Genomic DNA, 19780 nt, shown 5'->3' on the forward strand with positions numbered 1-19780 from the left:
GTGTGTTTGAGGGCGTGCGCGAGTGCCCGCCCGCCCGCACATGTAAATCTGATGCAATTCATTTGATGAGAGGAATTTTTTATATTTTTTTATTGATTATCAATACAAGCTTTGAGCTAGCGCCGATATACATGTCTGTGATTTTAAATGTGCCACTCCCCACTCGACACAATTTAAATCAATTAGGACCTTCCAATCTGCATGTCAGTTCCAACCCAGGGAGCGTGTGAAATCACAATCTCAGCAGAAAGACGGAAACACTCGATAAACGTAACTTAATGACATATAAATAGAACTCACGTCGTTTGCGTTCTGTCGAGAACTGCTTTACCTGTATATTATATTGGCATCGGATTGCCGCGTCTTTGAGTCAAAGGCATTTCTTGAGCGTCACTGGTCGAGTTATTATCCGTTTTGTATACTACTAAGCAGTAAAGCAATACTAACAAACGATTTTGACTTATGTATGTCTATATACCTTCTTAACCCCCAACAGAAAGGCTAGGGTATTTTTTTCTTTTTCTCTTTCTTTCTTAGAACCCATTAGAGGTTTTTTAAACGACATTTGATAGAAGCGGATTCCTGGAATGAGGGGAAGGTTGGGGTAGAAAAGTGCTTGTATCTATGGCGACAACGATGATGATGTGGAGGAAAGGGGGTGCAGCAGCAGCAGATAAATAGACACAGTAGAATTTGTCTGAAACGAATCTGTTTAACTCAAAATTCCAGGGGGCTCTCATGGTCTAGAAGTTACGGTGTTCGTGGGTTTGAAACCTGACAACAACAAAAAAATGTTACTCTGAAATGTTCTCCTTTCGACTCTTTTTTGCTCTCTAACCATGTTTTGTCGTCTGCTTTCGCCTCTACTTTCTGCCCCCCCCCCCCTAAAAAAACCCACTTGCCTTTGCACCCTCCTCTGGGCTCCTGACTCTTTATGCTACTCCTTGGCTCCTTCCTACTGCTGTCGTTCAGTCACACCCCTAATCTTAATGTAGGTAATATCAAACACATAGCCTTCTCGGATAAGGGCGAAGAAATATTGGAGGTCCTGTGTGCAAGTTGTGAACGTTAAAGATCCATTGGTGATCCGGAAATCGATAAGAGTAGACTTCGGCCACCACCCCGGCAAAATTCAAAATTAATTCCTACCAGACTGAAAATGCTTAATGTGTCCCGTCTGAGGTTGGAAATAAGGTTTGTCTATTATATTTTCCAGTCCACAAGATTGGCAACTCTGCCCGTCTTATTATTTACTAATGATAGCTACAGATTTCAACAGGCCAACAAAGTAGCCTTGTCCCACCCCCTCCCATCCCAACCCCCATCCTCTTTTAAAATGTATTATTTTTTAAAAATAATTTTTTTCTGACACTCTGCTTAAAGGGTGTTTCTAGACAGAGCACTCATAATATGACCTTATGAGGTTGCAAGCGCCGTAAAACATTTCATCATCATCATCATCATCATCCGGTGCCTTGCCGACTGGCGTGGGCGATATTTGGACCTCCACTTCCATCTGTCTTTCGATGCAGCAATGGTGTCTGTTGTTCTTGCTGCTCGCAGCCATGTTGTCATCTTGTCCAGTGTCTTTTCCCTCTGCCTCTCTTTCCGTCAAACTTGCCTGTTGTTACAATAGTCTCTAATGCTTCTTTCCGCATTGTGTGTCCGAAGAAATTTGCCTGTCGTTTTCTTACATTCGTGATAAGTTGTTTTCTATAATTTGCTTCAGCCAGGACTTCTTCATTTGTTTTTCTAGCTGTCCATGGGATACGTAGCATGCGTCTTATGAACCACAACTCTGTCGCTACAATTGTTCTTTCCAGCTGTTTATTACCATCAGCCTCATGAGCCACATAACAAAAATATTACTCAGAATAATTATGATGAGAATAAGAAATAAAATTCTCCCAGAAATAGCCCAAGAACAATGTGGATTTATTGAAGGCAAAGGCACTGTAAATGCCATATATGTCATCAGAACAACAATAGAACGTGCCCTAGAAGTTCATAAAGATCTTCATTTATGTTTTATAGACTACACCTGGTTTAAGAGGTAAAATTAGCGAGAAAATGGTAGCCAAAGCTAGGTAAATTCCAAAGCTGGAGAGTCCATGGAAACTGTTAATTTATATTTTTGTGCCTTTAATCAACTTTTTCGGAGAAATCCTCAAAGGAATGTGTTTGTAAATGAACATAAAAGGTGTTGAGCCCCCCCCAAAAAAAATTGATAAAAATTGTTAAGCAGGGAGAAAACTGCTGTTTTCTTCGATTTCATTTATTTTGACGAGAGCTTGATTCCACCACGCTGCTTCACAATTATTGATGAAACAAGAATTTTATATAGAAGAAAATTTAGGACATATTTCTTAGCCCGTACCAAGTTGTAATTCAGATAAATACCAAATACGTGTTCCTCATTCCCAATAACACCTCAAGAATATCTCTATGCATTCAAAACTTAGCACTGAGGAGTTTACCTATACCCTACATCACTGATTATAATACCATGTACAGAACAGTGTAATCCATTAAAAAAAAATAATGTATAGATTATTACTTTGGAAAATGTCCAGCAGAAGTAGCAAATTCACAAAACATATGAACACAGAAAAAAGAAATATAAGCACAACAGAAACATAGACACTCAATCTCCTAAACCAAGTCAAACGTTGCAAAGTCAGACAAGACGTGATGACCACTTCCAGACATGATGAGCATTGTGCAAGGATGATTATCAGAACAACTTATACTGAAATCAAGGTTAACATTAAAAATACAGTGGAATCCTGTTATAACGAGATGGAGGGGACCGGAGCAAAGGGATCCAGTAATATTAGTAAATTAAAGGGAAACTGTAAAGTAGGCTTAATCTATGAGTTTGTTGTTCTGTTTATTTCCTTTTGCTATCTCCCCTGATGATGATTTTGTTTCAACATGACCTCTAGGTCTTACTTGATCAAATCTCGAATCAGGTTTCTTTCTCTACCGCTAGATCTAACAATGTGGACTGACAGCTCGGCGTTGACGATCAGAAAGAGAGGGCTCTGGGCTAACTCGCCCGCTGTGTTTTCCCCCACACCACCACACCCTGTAGTGCATTCTGACTGCTTGCGCACGTCACACATTCGCTCCATCCATCACATTGCTGTGACTTTTCCATCCCAGCATCAGAGAAGTGAGAGGCATGGTAGGCCTTGATAATCTAAACTAGGCTTATGCTGGCGTATCACGCGATGCGTTCTGCTTGTCTGCGCATGCCACAACCTCCCTACTCAGTTGCTCCGACCTTCATTGTTGACGCACATGGGCTCTCCCATTCTTTGTTTCGCAAGATCACCAACAAGTTTTTCAACTGACGAGGTTTCGCACTATGTATAATTGGCCTATGCACTGTGCACAGCAGCAGTAATATTCCGCTACAACCGACTCGCATGTTTGTCTGATTGCGCTATAGCAGTATTGTATTTACAAAGGTAAAGAGGAGAAAAAAACAGGGTTTTAGAATAGTGTCTTTATAACAGACTTTTCGTTTTTTCCGGACTCGTTATAAGAGGACTCCACTGTAAAATGAAATGAAAATCCCCCCCCTTTCCCAGTGTATTACACTGAGAAAACAGATGCATTAAGTACGGTACCGTACCAATCCATACCAAAGCAGAAATAAATACGGGTAACTTACTAACAGAGGAGAAAGACTTTAGCCAAGTGCAAAACTCAAACTAAATAACTGACAAAACTTAACCTTATCCGTACGCCCTGGGGTCATTTTGTACCCCTGGGGTTGTATTCTTCACATTTTAAAATACTTCTAGTTCAGAGTTCACTTTGAAACTTTCAATATTTCTCAAAAAAATCATTTTGACAGACTGCTTTGCAAAGCGTACGGATCGGATTAATGAGTAAATTTCCACTTTGGAAAGTGGTGGCACAGAGTTCCCCACGTCGTAGGGATGCGCTAGTAAAACACGACTTACGGATAGGGTTAAAACAAGCTTGTAATCAAATACAAAACGAATTACATAGTATGGTTTAAATGCATTGTAACGACCATTCATTTCAAACAATTCAGACATCACATCAGCTTACACACACTTAAACAATATAATACCCCCCGGGCAGGCGCGGTTCGTCCATAGAGCACCATCGTGCAGTGCCGCCCAATTTTTTTTGTATGTTCTATTATGTAAAACACCCACCATAATAAAATAAAAGAAGCCAGAAACAAACACTAGCCAAATATTATACCAAACAAAGGTCCTCACTTGCGCCATAACTGCCATTTCAATGTCTATAGCGCCGTAAAACATCTACTATGCCATGCCAAAGTCCACGCGCTTTAGCTAAACAGAAAAAGATATTCAACAGTGTAACCTGACCTATAAATCGCTCTTGTGGACAACCCAACCGATGACGACACTCGTAGCGAGTTTGGCGGTACATTAATATTAATAAGCCGGCACATCTCAAATGTGCTCCCACCGAATAGTGCCGAAACATGGCCCGCAGTAGACAGTCTAAAAATAAACACGATAGACCCAACGCTACTCTTTGCCAGAATTATGTGAGCCCCGGAGCAATCCAGCGGAGTGCTCAAGTGAATTGTGATAGGTTCATTGTTCGTCTTGCCACTATTTTAACTTAAGTGACTCTGTGATCGTGAACCTGAGGGTGGTGAACGTGGCCGTCCTATGAGTTGTGTCTTTGAATGGTTTTGTAGTGGAGTAATGAAAGTTATTACAAATACTTGAGTGTTCAATTCCAATACAGGATGAACAAAATTGATGTTTAACTAACAAACAAATTTAGTACTAGAAATCAAAGCGACAAGTAAAAAGAATGAAAATAAAAACATGAGGCCCTCCCTCACCAGTTCAAAGATCCTAAAACTATACACCGTCCCATTTATTATGCCCTTGACTATCTTCAGCATGCGATAGCTTAAATTATTATTGTGCACGCCCACTTTTTAGCCCCAGGAGCCGCCCCTGCCCCCAGGGCAGTGCCACTGACTGAAGTGTCTTTAGAGGCCGTTCAAATATAATCTTACGCCTGGGGGGGGGGGGGGGGATCTTTGGTTCCTGTAAGAAAAGTGTAAGAAAGGCCGGGGGGGGGGGGGGGGGGGGGGTGGTCTTGAACTAATGTAATATTACATTTTTGTGAGGTGAAAAAATATTTTTGACATAATGATGAACTCTGCATTTGTTGATGATAACTAATTTCACTTTTTTTCAGCATAAATGATCAGAAATAACAGATACAGTGGAATCCTGATAAAGTGAACTTGCTTACAGTCAACTCTTGCTTACGGTCAACACCTCACTGTAGTCCCGTTTCTTTGTTTATTAAGTAATTGTGTTTCTGATACAGTTAACCGCTTGAGTGTTAACCTTGCGTAATGTCAACAATTTGGGGCCAAATCCTAAGATGAATTCATTCAAGAAACTTGAAGAGATATTTCGCCTGAGCAAGTGGTGTACACACCTCCAATTACATGTGTACTTTGTTCTTTCATTATCTCTTGTTTTGGTTACAACTTCAGAATTATACTGCGTGAAATTGAGATTGCATCTTGTTTATTACCAAGTACTTTGTAATTTTGTAGCTGTCATCTTCAATTTTCAATGGCCAGTACCCCAGTAGTACAATGGATAAAGTCAACCTTGCTCTAAGTCAACACTTTTTTTCTGTCCGGGGTGCTGACTTTATCAGAATTCCACTGTAACTTTAAAAAAAAATTAAAGCGCTTTGGTCATTGACATAAGTCTCAATTTTTTTCCTTATTAGTAAGAAAGAGTGTGATGCAATATTTTCCTTGAATGATTTACTCTAATTGTAAGGCAGCGTGGTAAAATCAGGCGCTCGTCAAAATAATGAAAGTGAAAAAAACTGGCATTTTCCCACAGGTTTGGGAACTTTTATTGAATTTTTTGTCACGCTAAACACCTTTTACGTCCATACTGAAAAACATTCATTACATGCACAGAATTTGTGATTTTTCAGTTTTAAAGGCTCTCAAGGTATTGAAGTTTCTCACTAAATATGCCTCTGAAATCAAATGACGCCACCTCCTTCAATCACTAATATTTTGACTTCTATTCAGCATAGATGAATATCGTTTTCATCAAAAGGAAGGCAATATGGACAGGCAAATGTAAGAAAAGTGTAAGAAAGGGGGGGGGGGGGTCAAAAAGTCCCCCAAAAGGTGTAAGATTATATTTGAACAGTCCCTTAGGCCATTCCCAAAGGGGGGACATTTCTCGTTCATGCACAGTAGAATTGCAAATGGGATGATTCATCAACGTCAGGCTCAGAACTGCGCCTGATCTACAGCAGGGAACTGCTGCTTTTTCTTTCCTAATCCTTACTATAATAGTCATTTTTCCTCTGCTTCTTTAGTATGTTTGTCACACTCTTGTGACCCGCTATTTCCGGATAGTCTTGATAGTCGAAGCAGACTTTGCGCTGTTGAAGCTAGAGAGGAGAGCAGAGTAAGTCTGATTCCCAGTAAGGACTTCTCTGTTGATATCCACCCCTTGGCGCTCATATGCCGATATGCAGTTGCGAGCGCCGTAAAACCTCTACTAAAACGAAAAACATATATATCTCAATTCACAACGAGACAACAAATAGCCTATAGATCTAGCATTTAAAAAAATCACTAAATTCCCCCCCCCCCCCTTTTTGTACAAGATCCTACACAGTTGTATGCAAATCAAGAATTCTCTTTAGCATGTTCACATCAGCTAAAATCTGCACCATTTATTTATGAGAGCATACAAGGATCAAATACAACCATTTATGAGAGCATACAAAGGTCAAATACAACTACCATAAAACAGCAAAAGATATTTAAGGAATTAAACGAATTTAAGCCTATAAGTAAAGAAACAATAATGCCAGGTTTTTCAAAAGATTTCAAACACAAAAATAGAATAGTTTGAGTAAGGAAAACCACATTGCCACGTCAACAATTTCTTTCCCTAGGGAAAATGTCAGAAAGACGAGACAAAACAAATGAAGGAAAGAAAAGAAATGAGACCTACCAGTTGCCCCCTCTACCACCCACAAGGGTAGATGGTAGCCTACCTATCGTTAAAAACCAAAGCCTATTTTCAGTTAAATGAGAGAGCTCCAAAGCTTGTTCGTTCAGACATTCATCAAGCTAAAAAAAAGAGAAGCTGACGACAGCCCATGACATACTAGAGTCATTCCATAAAGACATTCTATAGAAGAGGCATCTTCCTCCAACAAATAAAACATGGGACCAAGCTAAGGCTGGAGCATCCGGCTAATAAGATACAGTAAGGACAGTTGTATCGTGCATTGAATTCATTTCGCCATACGTCCTAAAGACAATTTCAATGTGTACAGTTTTTTTCTCTTGCAATGTTTTCACCAATATTGGAATATTAACTTTTTCACTATTTTGTTGAAGAGGCATTTAATTTAAAGCTTGTAATTGTACATGAATAAGAATCAGAAAAGGTAAGCTTTCCCCTTGCAAAATTGTGAATCTCTGTCCCTCATGACAACATTCTGTGACAACATACATTTTGTCGTCACATGTCCTGAGCGACAATTAATTATTTCCTGTTATTGTTTAAAAAATCCGAGTGGGGAACATTTCTTCTTTTTATTCTCTACCAAAGGACAATCAAAACCATTTTTAAATACAGTGAATGGCAGTTAAGATGAGCTGTTCTGTGAAATATAGCCAAGACAATCTATCTAGTGCCCAGTGCAGACAGAACAAGATGGGGCATTTATTTCCTAGAATGTGTTCAATTCAATCATTCATGCAATACTGGTAGTGGAACTTTTTTTTCTTTTCTTACACTCACAAAAGGCAACCAAAGCCAATGACTAGCAAATCATTGCTAAGATGAGCTGTTCTGCGAAAAAAAACACCTCAAGACAACTCTTTGTCCTTCGCAACAAGAAATAAAGAGTGACAACTAACAACTTCACTTTTCTAGGCACTTCAGTGAATGCCCTCCCTACAGCGTGATTCTGCTTCGGAAAGTCCCATTGAGTTTTGTTCCCGGACATGACGTCTCATCGCGACAGTGGGTTCAAACTGCTCACATTTTTGTTTAATTTAAGTGACCAACATTCAAGCCCGATACATGTCCTTAAAGACCATTGGATGGCCTTCAAAACGTTTTTTCCAGGTCGATGTGCGACTAATGAGTCTCGAGGTATTTAAAGTTGAAAAATAGAAAATTTTTAACCTTTGAATTTTGATAAATTTTCTCGCCATATTTTTTTCAAACTACCCTTGTTGGTAAACCATTCTTTGTTCTTCCAGAAAACGTTTAAATGGTTATCGTAGAAGTCTTACCTTGGCTAGTGAAGTTTTACCCTTTTATCAACCAAATCCGCGAAAACCTAGCTAAACCCTTCCACCGTGACATCGCAGGTCATCGCACCAAGCCGTGACGTCACGCATTTTCCACCTTGAGCTTTTGGCTCCCTCTGTTCATTGTTTGAAATGCACGAGACAGGGAAATACATCACTGAGTGATTTTTAAACTTCACTTTGAAAGGTTAATCAATTTTGGTAATGTTTTATAATCACTGACCTTACATTGTGCCTTAGTTCATTCGATAGTATAGAGAAAACGAGACTTTTTAGACACAAGTATTTCCTTTTCACTGACCCCTCCCCCCTCCTTTTCCCCCTGCCCAAAGCCTTTCATTGCGTAGGGCCTAGATCTAGATCAGAGAGGGTTTACAGTAATAGAGAGGTGATACTCGTGGCGGCGCTCCATAACAACAGTGCATTGTCTCGCGTATCGCCCGGCGCGGGGCGCGAAAACAATTACGCGCGGTGATCGCTGCCACGGCGATGCTCAGGGATGCTGTCATGTCATGAGAAAATGTAGTGCCGTCTGTATAATTAGTTCACTAGGTTACTAGGCCTTTAACAAAGAAGGAGGCCTGTGATTTCTATCGCATTTTTTAGGAAACTCCCCTGCCTCCCTCGGCCATAAACTGTAAGACTTGTTCTTGGCTTAAGTTAACATACATTCTAGATCTAGTAAACAACTAGACGCAGATACATTACATCGTCCCTATAGATCTGAAAAAATAATATCACCGTAATTAAAGGAATAATCGGTTTAATTTTCAGCAAATCTATTCGTTCTCCAGTGTCCCTCTGTCATCTCTCTCTCTCTCCCTCTCTGTCGGTCTGTCTGTCTGTCTGTCTTTTTTCTCTCTCCCTGTCTCTTTTTCTCTCTCCTTGTCTCTCTTTCTCCCCCCTCTCTCCCTCTGTCTACCCGTCTGTCTACCTGTCTGTCTGTCTCTCTGTCAGTCTCTCTTTCTCTCTCTCTCTCTCTCTCTCTCTCTCTCTCTCTCTCTCTCTCTCTCTGTGTGTGTGTGTGTGTGTGTGTGTGTGTGTGTGTGTGTGTGTGTGTGTGCTTTCGTGTGTTCCCACTCCCCTCATATTTTCATAACCGTACCTCTCTTTTCTTGTCCATCCAACATTACCTACTCTTCAACTTCACATACATTCTCTCTATATTATATTAGATCTATCCTTCTTGTCTTATGTCTCTTATAATCACCACCGCCGCCATCCTTCCACGACACACAGCATTAGCAGCGTAAACCTAGTTTAACACTTTTTCACAGATGAAAGAACCCTGAAGAAAGATGCCAGTTACAACAAAGTGAGCACTTTTGCTCCTCAGTTCTTACTTTACTTTTTCCTTCCTCTGGTATCCTTAGGATGTCGAGGGGAGGTGCAGGTTTCGGCGTCTGTGAAAATATGTTAATTAGCTATGTTGCTCCAGGACCTTTTTAACCCCATCAAGTCAGGTCTTTCTTGGATTTCCTCTTGATTTAAAGCCGGATTTTCGGGTGTTGTAAGCTCTAGCCGCTAGTTGTTTCTTTGGCATTCTGGTCAGATGTCCGAACCATTTGACTCTTTGACACTCTAATAAATTTACTACTGGTAGACGTATGGTCTCGTTCCTTATGCAGTCTGTTCTGGTGGCGTTGGTGCTTCTTCGGAGACACCTAATTTCGCGTGCATTGATTTTTTTTCTCATGCCTTGTTTAGAGATCATTTTTGGCACTGGTATTAGTGGTATGTTAAGGTTGGTATGAAGATTCTATTGATGAGCTGGGATTTCACTTCAGTTGGGATGTTCTTGTGACTGAGAAGGGGTGCCAGCTGGTAGGTCACAGTATTTGCCTTCATGGTTCTTGTTTCTTTTTCTTTGTCCATATGCCCATCTTGTGTGAAGATGCTTCCCAAATATTTAGATTCCTCCACTTGTTGGAGTTGTGTTCCGTCTGTTTTTGAAATGGATATTTTCATGTTAAGGTGTTTACATTCCTCATTAATTAGTTTTGTTGTGTGTTTTTGTGATTCCTCTTCATCTGTAATGTACTCTGGTCATCAGCAAATAGAAGCTCGTTCAGTTCATTGATGTTGTCATTTGCTGCCTTCTTGATCTTATCCATGTAAGCGATGAAGGGCAGCGGAGAGAGAAGACACTCTTGTCTCACCCCAGACCTGAAAAACAAACAGTCCGATTGTCCTTCTGTTGATCTTACGGCACACAGGCTGTTTTTATAAAGTGCCATGATGTTCTCCGTCAATTGTCTTGTTACACCATATTCCTCTAAGACTTCTCAAAGTTAACATCTATTTACCCAGTCGAACGCCTTTTCGTGGTCCACAAAGACGATATTGAGGTCTTATCATGTCCAATAGCAGTCTCACACAACTGTCCTAAGGCAAAAATAGCGTCAGTACAGCCCCTGCCTTTTCTGAAGCCAAACTGGGATTCCTTGAGTTGAGTCTTTACAATTGGTCTCATTCTCATTTCCAGTATCTTGGCAAACCTTATATCCACGCGGCTGAGAAGGGATATTCCTCTGTAGGCTCTGTGTTGTTTTTGTCGCCCAGGCCAGGTTAAATATCCTCCATAGACAGAGTTCTCCGATATGGTTTGATCTCTTCTGCTGTGATGTTTTCAACGCCTATCGCTTTGTTCGTGGGGTTTTTCTTTGTAACATGTTGGGTTTCACTCAGCAGTATAAATGGTTCTGGAGTGGTTTCTTTCGGTGGGAAGCTGTTTGGTGTTGTTCCTCCTGTAGAATTCAGCAGCTCCTGAAAATAACGTTTCTATCTTTCCTTCGGCTTTCTGAAAATAGAGTTTACGTTCTTATCGTTGACTATTTCAGTTGGGTTGAATGGTTCTTCCCGCATCCTAATGCTTTTAACTCTCTTGTAAAACTCTCAAGGGTCTTCTTTACATTTTGTTACCAGCTGTTCTCCATATACTGTCCAGGATCTGTTCTTAGCTTCCTTTACTACCCTTGATGTTTAGCGGCGTTCCTTTCTGTAAAGGACGTAATCTTCCTTTGTTCTGTTTATTTCTGCCACTTTTTGAATGCTTTTTTCTTCAGCTGATGGCTTCCTTCACTTGGTGATTCCACCATTTACTTGTGTTTTTTTTCTGCCCTCTTGTTTCATTGGTGCCGCACTCTTCTTTTAAAGCTCTGTTCACACATGCTTTGAAGTGGCTCCATTCCTCTTCAAAGTCTCCCGGTTGTTTGAACAATTTGTGAAATACAGTGGAGTCCACTTTTAACGAGTCCTGAAACAACGAGAAGTCTGTTATAAAGACACTATTCTAAAAACCCCTTTTCCCCCTTCTTTATCTTTGTAAATAAAATACTGCTATTGCGCAATCAGACAAACACGGGAGTCGGTTGTAGCGGAATGCTGCTGCTGTTGTGCACAGCACACAGACCAGTTAAACATAATATAAAACCTCGTCAGTTAAGAAAGTTGTTGGTGATCCAGCGAAACAAAGAATGGGAGAGCCCACGCGAACCAACAATGAAGGCCGGAGCGAATGAATGGGGAGGGTGTGGAATGCGCAGACAAGCAGAACGCATCGCGTGATATTCCTGCTCAGTCTAGATTATCTAGGCATACCGTGCCTCTCATTTCTCTGGTGCGGGATGGAGAGGTCACAATGCTGTGATAGATGGAGTGAATGTGTGACGTGCGCAAACAGACGCAACGCACCACATGGTGGGGCGGGGTGGGGGACAACACAGCTGGCGAGTTAGCCTAGAGCCAGGGCCCCTTCTTTCTGATCGCCAACGTCGAACTGTCAACATTGCTAGTGCTAGAGAAAGAAACCTGATTCGATTTTTGATCAAATAAGACCTAGAGATCACGTTGGACAAAATCATCATCAGGGGAAATACACAAAGAAAAAAAAAAGAACCCGAAACTCATAGATTAGGCCTACTTTACTATTTCCCTTGAATTTATTACTGGATCCCTAATAACGAGAATCCTGTTATAGCGGACATTTTGCACTGGTCCCCTTCCTCTCGCTATAACAGGATTCCACTGTACATCTTTTAAACGTTCATGTAACTTATCTTTGGTACTGTCATTAATGTTTCTGAGATTTACGACTTCTCGTCGTTTCTTTGCTTCTGGCCTTTTCCTGCTTGGTGTGTCAAAAGTCATGATGACTGGTCTGTGGTCAGTGTCTATGATGTAGATGCGAATCACTCTTGAGTCTCTGATATTTCTCAGTTTCGATCTTTTGGCCCGGATAGAATCAACATTTGTGATGCTATCTTTAGAGTTTTAACTTGACTCCTTTTGTGTTCGAAGAAGGTATTTGATATGGTGAGGTCATGTTCTGCACAAAACTGTAATAGCATTTCTTCATTGCTGTTTTTGATCTGTTCCTCTGTCACTGTGTGGTCCCATGTATCTCTCCCACGTCGGCTTCCTTGTTTCCACTCTGCCTTTAAAGTCGCCCATGATTTTCACATTATCTTTGTCATTCACGGCGTTTAAAAGATCACTCAGTTGATCAGAGAACTGTTGTCGCTGTTTTTCGGGGTCTGAGTCACTGCATGGTGCACATATCTGTATTTGATGCCCCTCAGTAATTAGCATATTCTATGGTGGTTCCTGCATCAATCTCCCGCTTTATACCATATTCGTTGAATTTCATATATATATTCTTCAAGTCTGTGTTACGCTCTTTTACTTTTAGTTTGTTTTAGCATGGGTTTAACGGCACTTGTTACACAAATTGGTCATATAAGCGCCGAAAATTAGAGGTGTTACAAGAGAGTAACATACACAGAAACGAACGCGGACAGATAAGGACGGTTGATTGTTAAAAGGAAAAAAAAGGAACAAAGCACACAAAGAGCACCCGCCTACCTCCTTATGTTATGCATGTAAGATTGAAACTGCTTTCAATTTTAATGATTTTTCCCTAATAGCAAGTTAAAGAACTCTTTATAACAAAAAGATTGAGGTTTTTCTTTTGAAAATCGGACCATTATACAGTGGAGTCCACTTATAACGAGTCCGGAAAAAACGAGAAGTCTGTTATAAAGGCACTATTCTAAAGCCCCGTTTTTTCTCCTCTTTACCTTTGTAAACAAAATACTGCTATAGCGCTATCAGAAACGCTTGCGAGTCGGTTATAGCGAAATATTGCTGGTGCTGTGCACATGGCATAGGCCAATTATACATAATGCAAGACCTCGCCAGTTGAGAAACTTGTTGCTGATCTTGCGAAACAAAGAATAGGAGAGCCCATGTGCGTCAACAATGAAGGCCGGAGCAACTGAGTGGGAGGGTGTGGAATGCGCAGACAAGCAGAACGCATCGCGTGATAGGCCAGTTTAGATCAAGGCCTGCCAAGCCTCTCACTTCTCCGATGCGGGGATGGAGAGGTCACAGCAATGTGATGGATGGAGTGAATGTGTGACGTGCGCAAGCAGACGGAATGCACCACAGGGTGGGGTGGGGTGGGAGGGGGGGAACACAGCGGGCGAGTTAGCCCAGAGCCCTTTCTTTCTGATCGTCAATGCCGAGCTGTCAGTCCACATCGCTAGATCTAGCGCTAGAGAAACAAACCTGATTCGATTTTTGATCAAGTAAGACCTAGAGGTCATGTTGAAACAAAATCATCATCAGGGGAGATAGCAAAAGGAAAAACAGAACACCAAACTCATAGATTAGGCCTACTTTACAGTTTCCCTTGAATTTATTACTGGATCCCTTATAACGAGAATCCTGCTATAACGGACATTTTGCTTCGGTCCCCTCCCTCTCGTTATAACAGGATTCCACTGTAATGGAAAGTGTGCCCGTTTCTTTATTTGGATACTTGGCATCGGACTACCGAGGTCACGTTTATGACGTAATTAAACGGTAAATAGAATTTTTCTCTTAATGTACTTGACTTTTATATATTGATTCTACATAAAACAACAAACAAAATGATACCTCAATGGTTAGGATACAACTATTACTATTATTAACGATTTTATGACGTTTTGAAGCAAAATTTGGAAGTTTGGTGGCACAAAACGCAGTGCAAAAATTTGGCCAAATCAGAGCGAAAATAGATTTACAAAAATGGTCGCTGCTTCTGAACTAACAAAGATAGCCCAAAAATTCAAAAAGCTCTGAAAACAGAAAGTCTAGCTCTTTCCTACATTTCTAATTTTAGTGCCCTTGAAGAAGTCAAGCTCAAACAGAAAGTCAAGCTCTTTCCTACATTTCTAATTTTAGTGCCCTTGAAACCTACGGCTTTTACCTTCTTTCAAAGCTGCCACAATGAGAGATGAATGACTACTCTTGATCACAGCACAAGCACGTGGAAACATCATAAAAATCAATAATAACGCAAGATTTTGAAACCAAGAAACAGATACATGTATTTCGTTGTCAACCGCTGACATATGTCCAAAGGGACATTGTGACAAGAATTGTGTAATGCCAATTACACAGTTACAAAAACTAAGAGCAGGTAAATGGATTCTCATTTGATGAACGATTTCATACTTATTATAAAACTTTTAGTTTGTAGGATCACTGGAATTTTTCAGTGTTGATGTTGTTGTTTGTTTTGTTTTTTGTTAAGTTATCTTAACAATTTTACTGGTCATCATGTGCATGTCATCGTGTCCTGGGGAAATACTTTTATATAGGCCTACCATATTGTCCCAAACATGGGCTAGTTCTCAATCTAAAACAAAGTTCATTGTATTTTTTAACCTTCTTTCAATGTTACAATAAAGTATGGGGTAAATACGTTTTCAGACTAATCTGCTTCAATAATACTCCAAAGCAGGCTTCATCTCTGCTGTCTTAAATGTTGAATATGGTAAAATGGTAATGGTTTAACTCCCCTTGCAACACTCCTACATTATTTAAGAGGCAGTAACTCCCGAGTTTAACATTCATGATCTCCGAAATGACCAGGCCAAATGGGAAATTCGTGTTAAGTGCCCTTCCAAAGGACACAACACTGCTGTCTCAAAAAGGCCTACAGACATCACATATCATACCAAAACTATACTTTAACCTCTATAAAAAGGTAAATGTTATTGCAAAATATCTCTTCAATTTGTGTACTCTTAAATGGTACTCTTTTTTTTCAGCTTTAAATGCCAGTGTCAGGTAGCTTAGATTTTTTTTGTTTTTAGCAATCATGCTGGTCTAATGAAATAAAACCACCTTTAAACCTCGGATCATATAGTGTAAATGGTAGAATCTTGAACAGATGTAGAGAAATTTGCTAATGAAGGGCGTGGGGGTCGCCTGGTATCAGAGCTAAAATTAGCCAAAAAAGGCCATCAAAATTTGGTGACTTCCAAAGCTTCAGAATCCTTCGAAATTGCAAATTTACATATTGTGTGCATATGATCAACCCACAATTTTCGGTAAACTCCAGAAAGAAGTGTATTTTTAATAGACATAACAGGTGTTGAAAGACTAAGCCCCCCCCCCCATTAATGTGTAAAAATTGCCCAATGGTCTGAAAAAAGTCCGTTTGTTTGATTTCATTATTTTGATGAGAACCGTATTTCATGAAGATGGCTGTCATTGTTGATGAAAGGGGCCATAACATCAGCCAATGAGATCAGCCACTGAAGGCATCTATTTTAAGACAAGCTGGACCAGAATCTTTCCAGCCTCTACTGTAAAAATAATTGTGATGGTTTACACCCCCAGCTACGCAATTTAATCAGTTCTGGAGAAAGAGGTTTTGACCTTGCCAGTCAACACCAACCCAGAGTGACAATACGAACAATCAAATAAAAATATAAAATGGTGCAGGTTCTGTGCACCTATCATCACTATCAGTTTAACCTTTATATCTGAAAGCACCAAGCCAAATAAAATTTCGTGGCAAGTGCCTTTCCCAAGGGCACTCAATCAGACTGAGCTAACCAATAGAGGCTACCGATATCATGCAATAAAACCTTCAAGCAGACATTGATTCATCATCATCATCCGGTGCCTTGCCGACTGGCGTGGGAGATCATGGACCTCCACTTCACCCTGTCCTGCGCTGCAGCTGTTGTTCTTGCTACTCCCAGCCATGTTGTCATCTTGTCCAGTATCTTTTCCCTCTGTCTGTCCCTGCCTCTCTTTCCATCAAACTTGGCTGTTGTTACAATCTTCTCTAATGCTTCTTTCCGCATTGTGTGTCCGAAGAAATTTGCCTGTCGTTTTCTTATATTCGTGATAAGTTGTCTTCTATAATTTGCTTCAACCAGGACTTCTTCATTTGTTTTTCTAGCTGTCCATGGGATACGTAGCATGCGTCTTATGAACCACAACTCTGTCGGTACAATTGTTCTTTCCAGCTGTTTATTGATTGTCCACGCTTCGCACCCGTATAATAAGATTGGCTCGACGATGTAATTTTTCAGTACTCTTTTTCTCGTTTCCAGAGACAGATTGATGTTTGTTAGTATCTGTTTCATCTTGTGGAAGGTTGCTTTTGCTTGGCAAATGCGGCTTTTAATTTCGGTGTGACATCTATCATCTGATGATATAATGGTCCCCAAATATTTAAAATGTTGTACTTGCTTGAGGGTGGCATCATTGATTTTGATATTGCATGTTGGGGTTGGAGTTTTTCTGCTTATCACCATCGTTTCGGTTTTCTTGATGTTGTCACTCTCTTGTATGATGGCATTTAATAGATTCTGCAGGTGTTCTTTATCTTCTGCTATTAGGACTGTGTCATCTGCATCTCTTAGATTGTTTATATTATGTCCCCCTATTGAGATACCAGGCATTTCTTCTATGTGTCTCATGATATTTTCACTATACAGGGAGAAGAAGTCTGGAGAAAGTACACATCCTTGTCTGACTCCTCATTTAATCTGTATGTATTCGCTGATGTCGTTTTCTATTCTCATTGCAGTAGTTTGATCCCAGTAGCCTACATGTTCTTGATAATCCTTAAGTCTTTCCCGTCGATATTGAGAACTTCCAGCATGTCGATGATCTTGTCGTGCCTAACTTTATCGAATGCCTTGGTGTAGTCTACTATAAAACATAAATGAAGACCTTTCTGAACTTCTAGGGCACGTTCTATTGTTGTTCTTATGACATATATATATATATATATATATATATATATATATATATAATTATTATTATATGGCATTTACAGTGCCTTTGCCTTCAATAAATCCATACTGTTCTTGGGCTATTTCTGGGAGAATTTTATTTCGTATTCTCATCATAATTATTCTGAGTAATATTTTTGTTATGTGGCTCATGAGGCTGATGGTACGATGCGTTTCCCATTCGTTTGCATTAGGTTTCTTTGGTAAAGCTATGAAGATAGATTTTGACAAATCTGATGGAATATGTCCAGTGGCATACATGTTGTTCAGAAGTTTTGTCAGCGTGGTGATTCCAAAGTCTTCTAAAGCTTTAATCATCTCTGAGGTAAAGTTGTCCGGTCCTGCATCTTTCCCGTTCTTCATCTTTCTTAGTGCTTTGATAACTTCTTCTTTCATGATTGGTGGTCCCTCGTTGTTAGTTTCCACTCTTCTTTGTTCGTCTCTTCAGTCATTGTACAGGTCACCGATATATTCCGTCCAATGTTCTAGTATCTTATCTTTGTCCATTATGATATTCCCAACCTTTGATTTGAGGCATCCTGTTGATCCACGTGTTCTTGTATGGCACACCTCTTTAATTTTTCTGTGCAGATCTTTTGAGTTCGCATTGGAATGATTTTCCATTTCCTCACATTCTTCTTTTAACCAGGTCTCTTTTGCTAGATTACATTTGTGTCTGATTTCTTTATGAAGATTCACATATTTTTCAAAATTGTTTTTGTTTGTTCTTCGTTCCTCCATAAGATTAAGAATTTATTCAGTCATCCATTTCTTCTTTGCTTTTGTTGTCCTTTCTGGTTGTCCATTCTTCGATGTTGGCATGTCCATGATGACCGCTACTCCTCTTTCATGTTTGTCGCCTCCTGAGTAAATGATGTTATAGCTGTCGGACTATATTCTGCCCGCTCCTGTCTTATGCAGCCTCATTTATAGAAGTTTTAAACTGTTCCCATTGTTTTTCTATGTCTTGCATTTCTTCTAAGGGCTCGAATTTCTTCTGTACAGTTATTCTGAATTTATCTTGCATTTCTTTGTTTGACTGTTGTAATGCCATGTTTAGTTTCATATTCTTGTTCTTGCTCGTGTGTGTTTTTTAAAAATCTGATTTTAAATTTTTCCACGACGGGTACATGGTCACTGTAACAGTCTGCTCCTGGCCGCGTTTTGACATTTAGCATTCCGTTTTTGTATCTTTTCTTGATCACGATATAGTCGATCTGGTTGCCAGTGCTGTCCCCAGGACTCTTCCAGGTCCATAATCTTCTTGGTTGTTCTTCATACCAAGTGTTTCCAATAATCATGTCATTCAGGATGGCGCATTCTATCAGTTTTTCTCCTCTTCCATTTCTGGTTCCCAGTACATATGGACGTACTAATACTATGTCTCCATGTCTTGTTGCTCCCACTTTTGCATTAAAATCTCCCATGACTATCATGTGATTTACACAGTGTCTTTGCTTGGTTTATTTCATCATAAAATTTCTCTATTTTTTCTTCTGTGCGTTCTGAGGTAGGCCCATACGCTTGGGTGATGGTTGTATCGAAGGGTGATCCTTTCAGTCTCACCAGCATAACTCTGTCTGATATTGTCAGGTAGCCTACCCCTTAACTTAAGTGTCTTCGATGTTGGCATGTCCATGATGACCGCTACTCCTCTTTCATGTTTGTCGCCTCCTGAGTAAATGATGTTATAGCTGTCGGACTATATTCTGCCCACTCCTGTCCATCTTACTTCACATAAACTATAAACCCATGATGTTAACATTCATTCTCTTCATTTCTTACTTGATGTTGTCCAGTTTTCCTTTCTCTAGCACTGTTTTCACATTCCAGGTTGCTATGTTTCTTGTCTGATTTTTCCTTTTGTGAGCAGTATCTTGATGGCGATCTGGTGTCACCTGCTGTGCGTGACTGACCCTACCAGACGAGGCAGTTCTTTCAGAACTCCTCTACATATTGATTAACGTGACAAATAACTTCTCCAAGTTTGAGCTGAACCCCCATATTTTACCACCCCCCAGATAATAGCATAAAAATTACATTACAGAGGCTGATCAAAAGAGATCTTAAAATGTTAGGTATCAATTTGGAAAACTGGGAAATCTGAAACAAGTGAGCATGAAGAAACAAACTGCATAGAGGGCTTTGCAAATTCCTAAAATAGCTTGGCAAGATGCTGGCTCTAATAAATCAAACTAGATCTAAATCAAATGTACACACGTAAAATAGATTCGAATAATTAACTAACCACAAATATTATATTTCTCTCTCTCTGTCTCTCTCTATGCCTTTCTCTATCAAACACACACACATACACACACACGAGCTCCCCCCC

General features: G+C 40.0%; 1 protein-coding gene across 1 annotated transcript in view; it reads right to left on the minus strand.

The window, feature by feature from the left end:
* Positions 1–18872, minus strand: part of LOC106012627 (craniofacial development protein 2-like) — a 33010-nt gene extending 14138 nt beyond the window's left edge. Inside the window, exon 1 of the mRNA XM_013086132.1 lies at positions 18576–18872. Coding sequence (XP_012941586.1) covers positions 18576–18872 — 297 coding nt within the window. The remainder of the gene's footprint in view (positions 1–18575) is intronic.
* Between the last annotated feature and the right edge of the window lie 908 nt (positions 18873–19780).

Source organism: Aplysia californica, unplaced genomic scaffold (assembly GCF_000002075.1).
Source record: "Aplysia californica isolate F4 #8 unplaced genomic scaffold, AplCal3.0 scaffold00017, whole genome shotgun sequence".
NCBI classification, from domain to species: Eukaryota; Metazoa; Mollusca; class Gastropoda; order Aplysiida; family Aplysiidae; genus Aplysia; species Aplysia californica.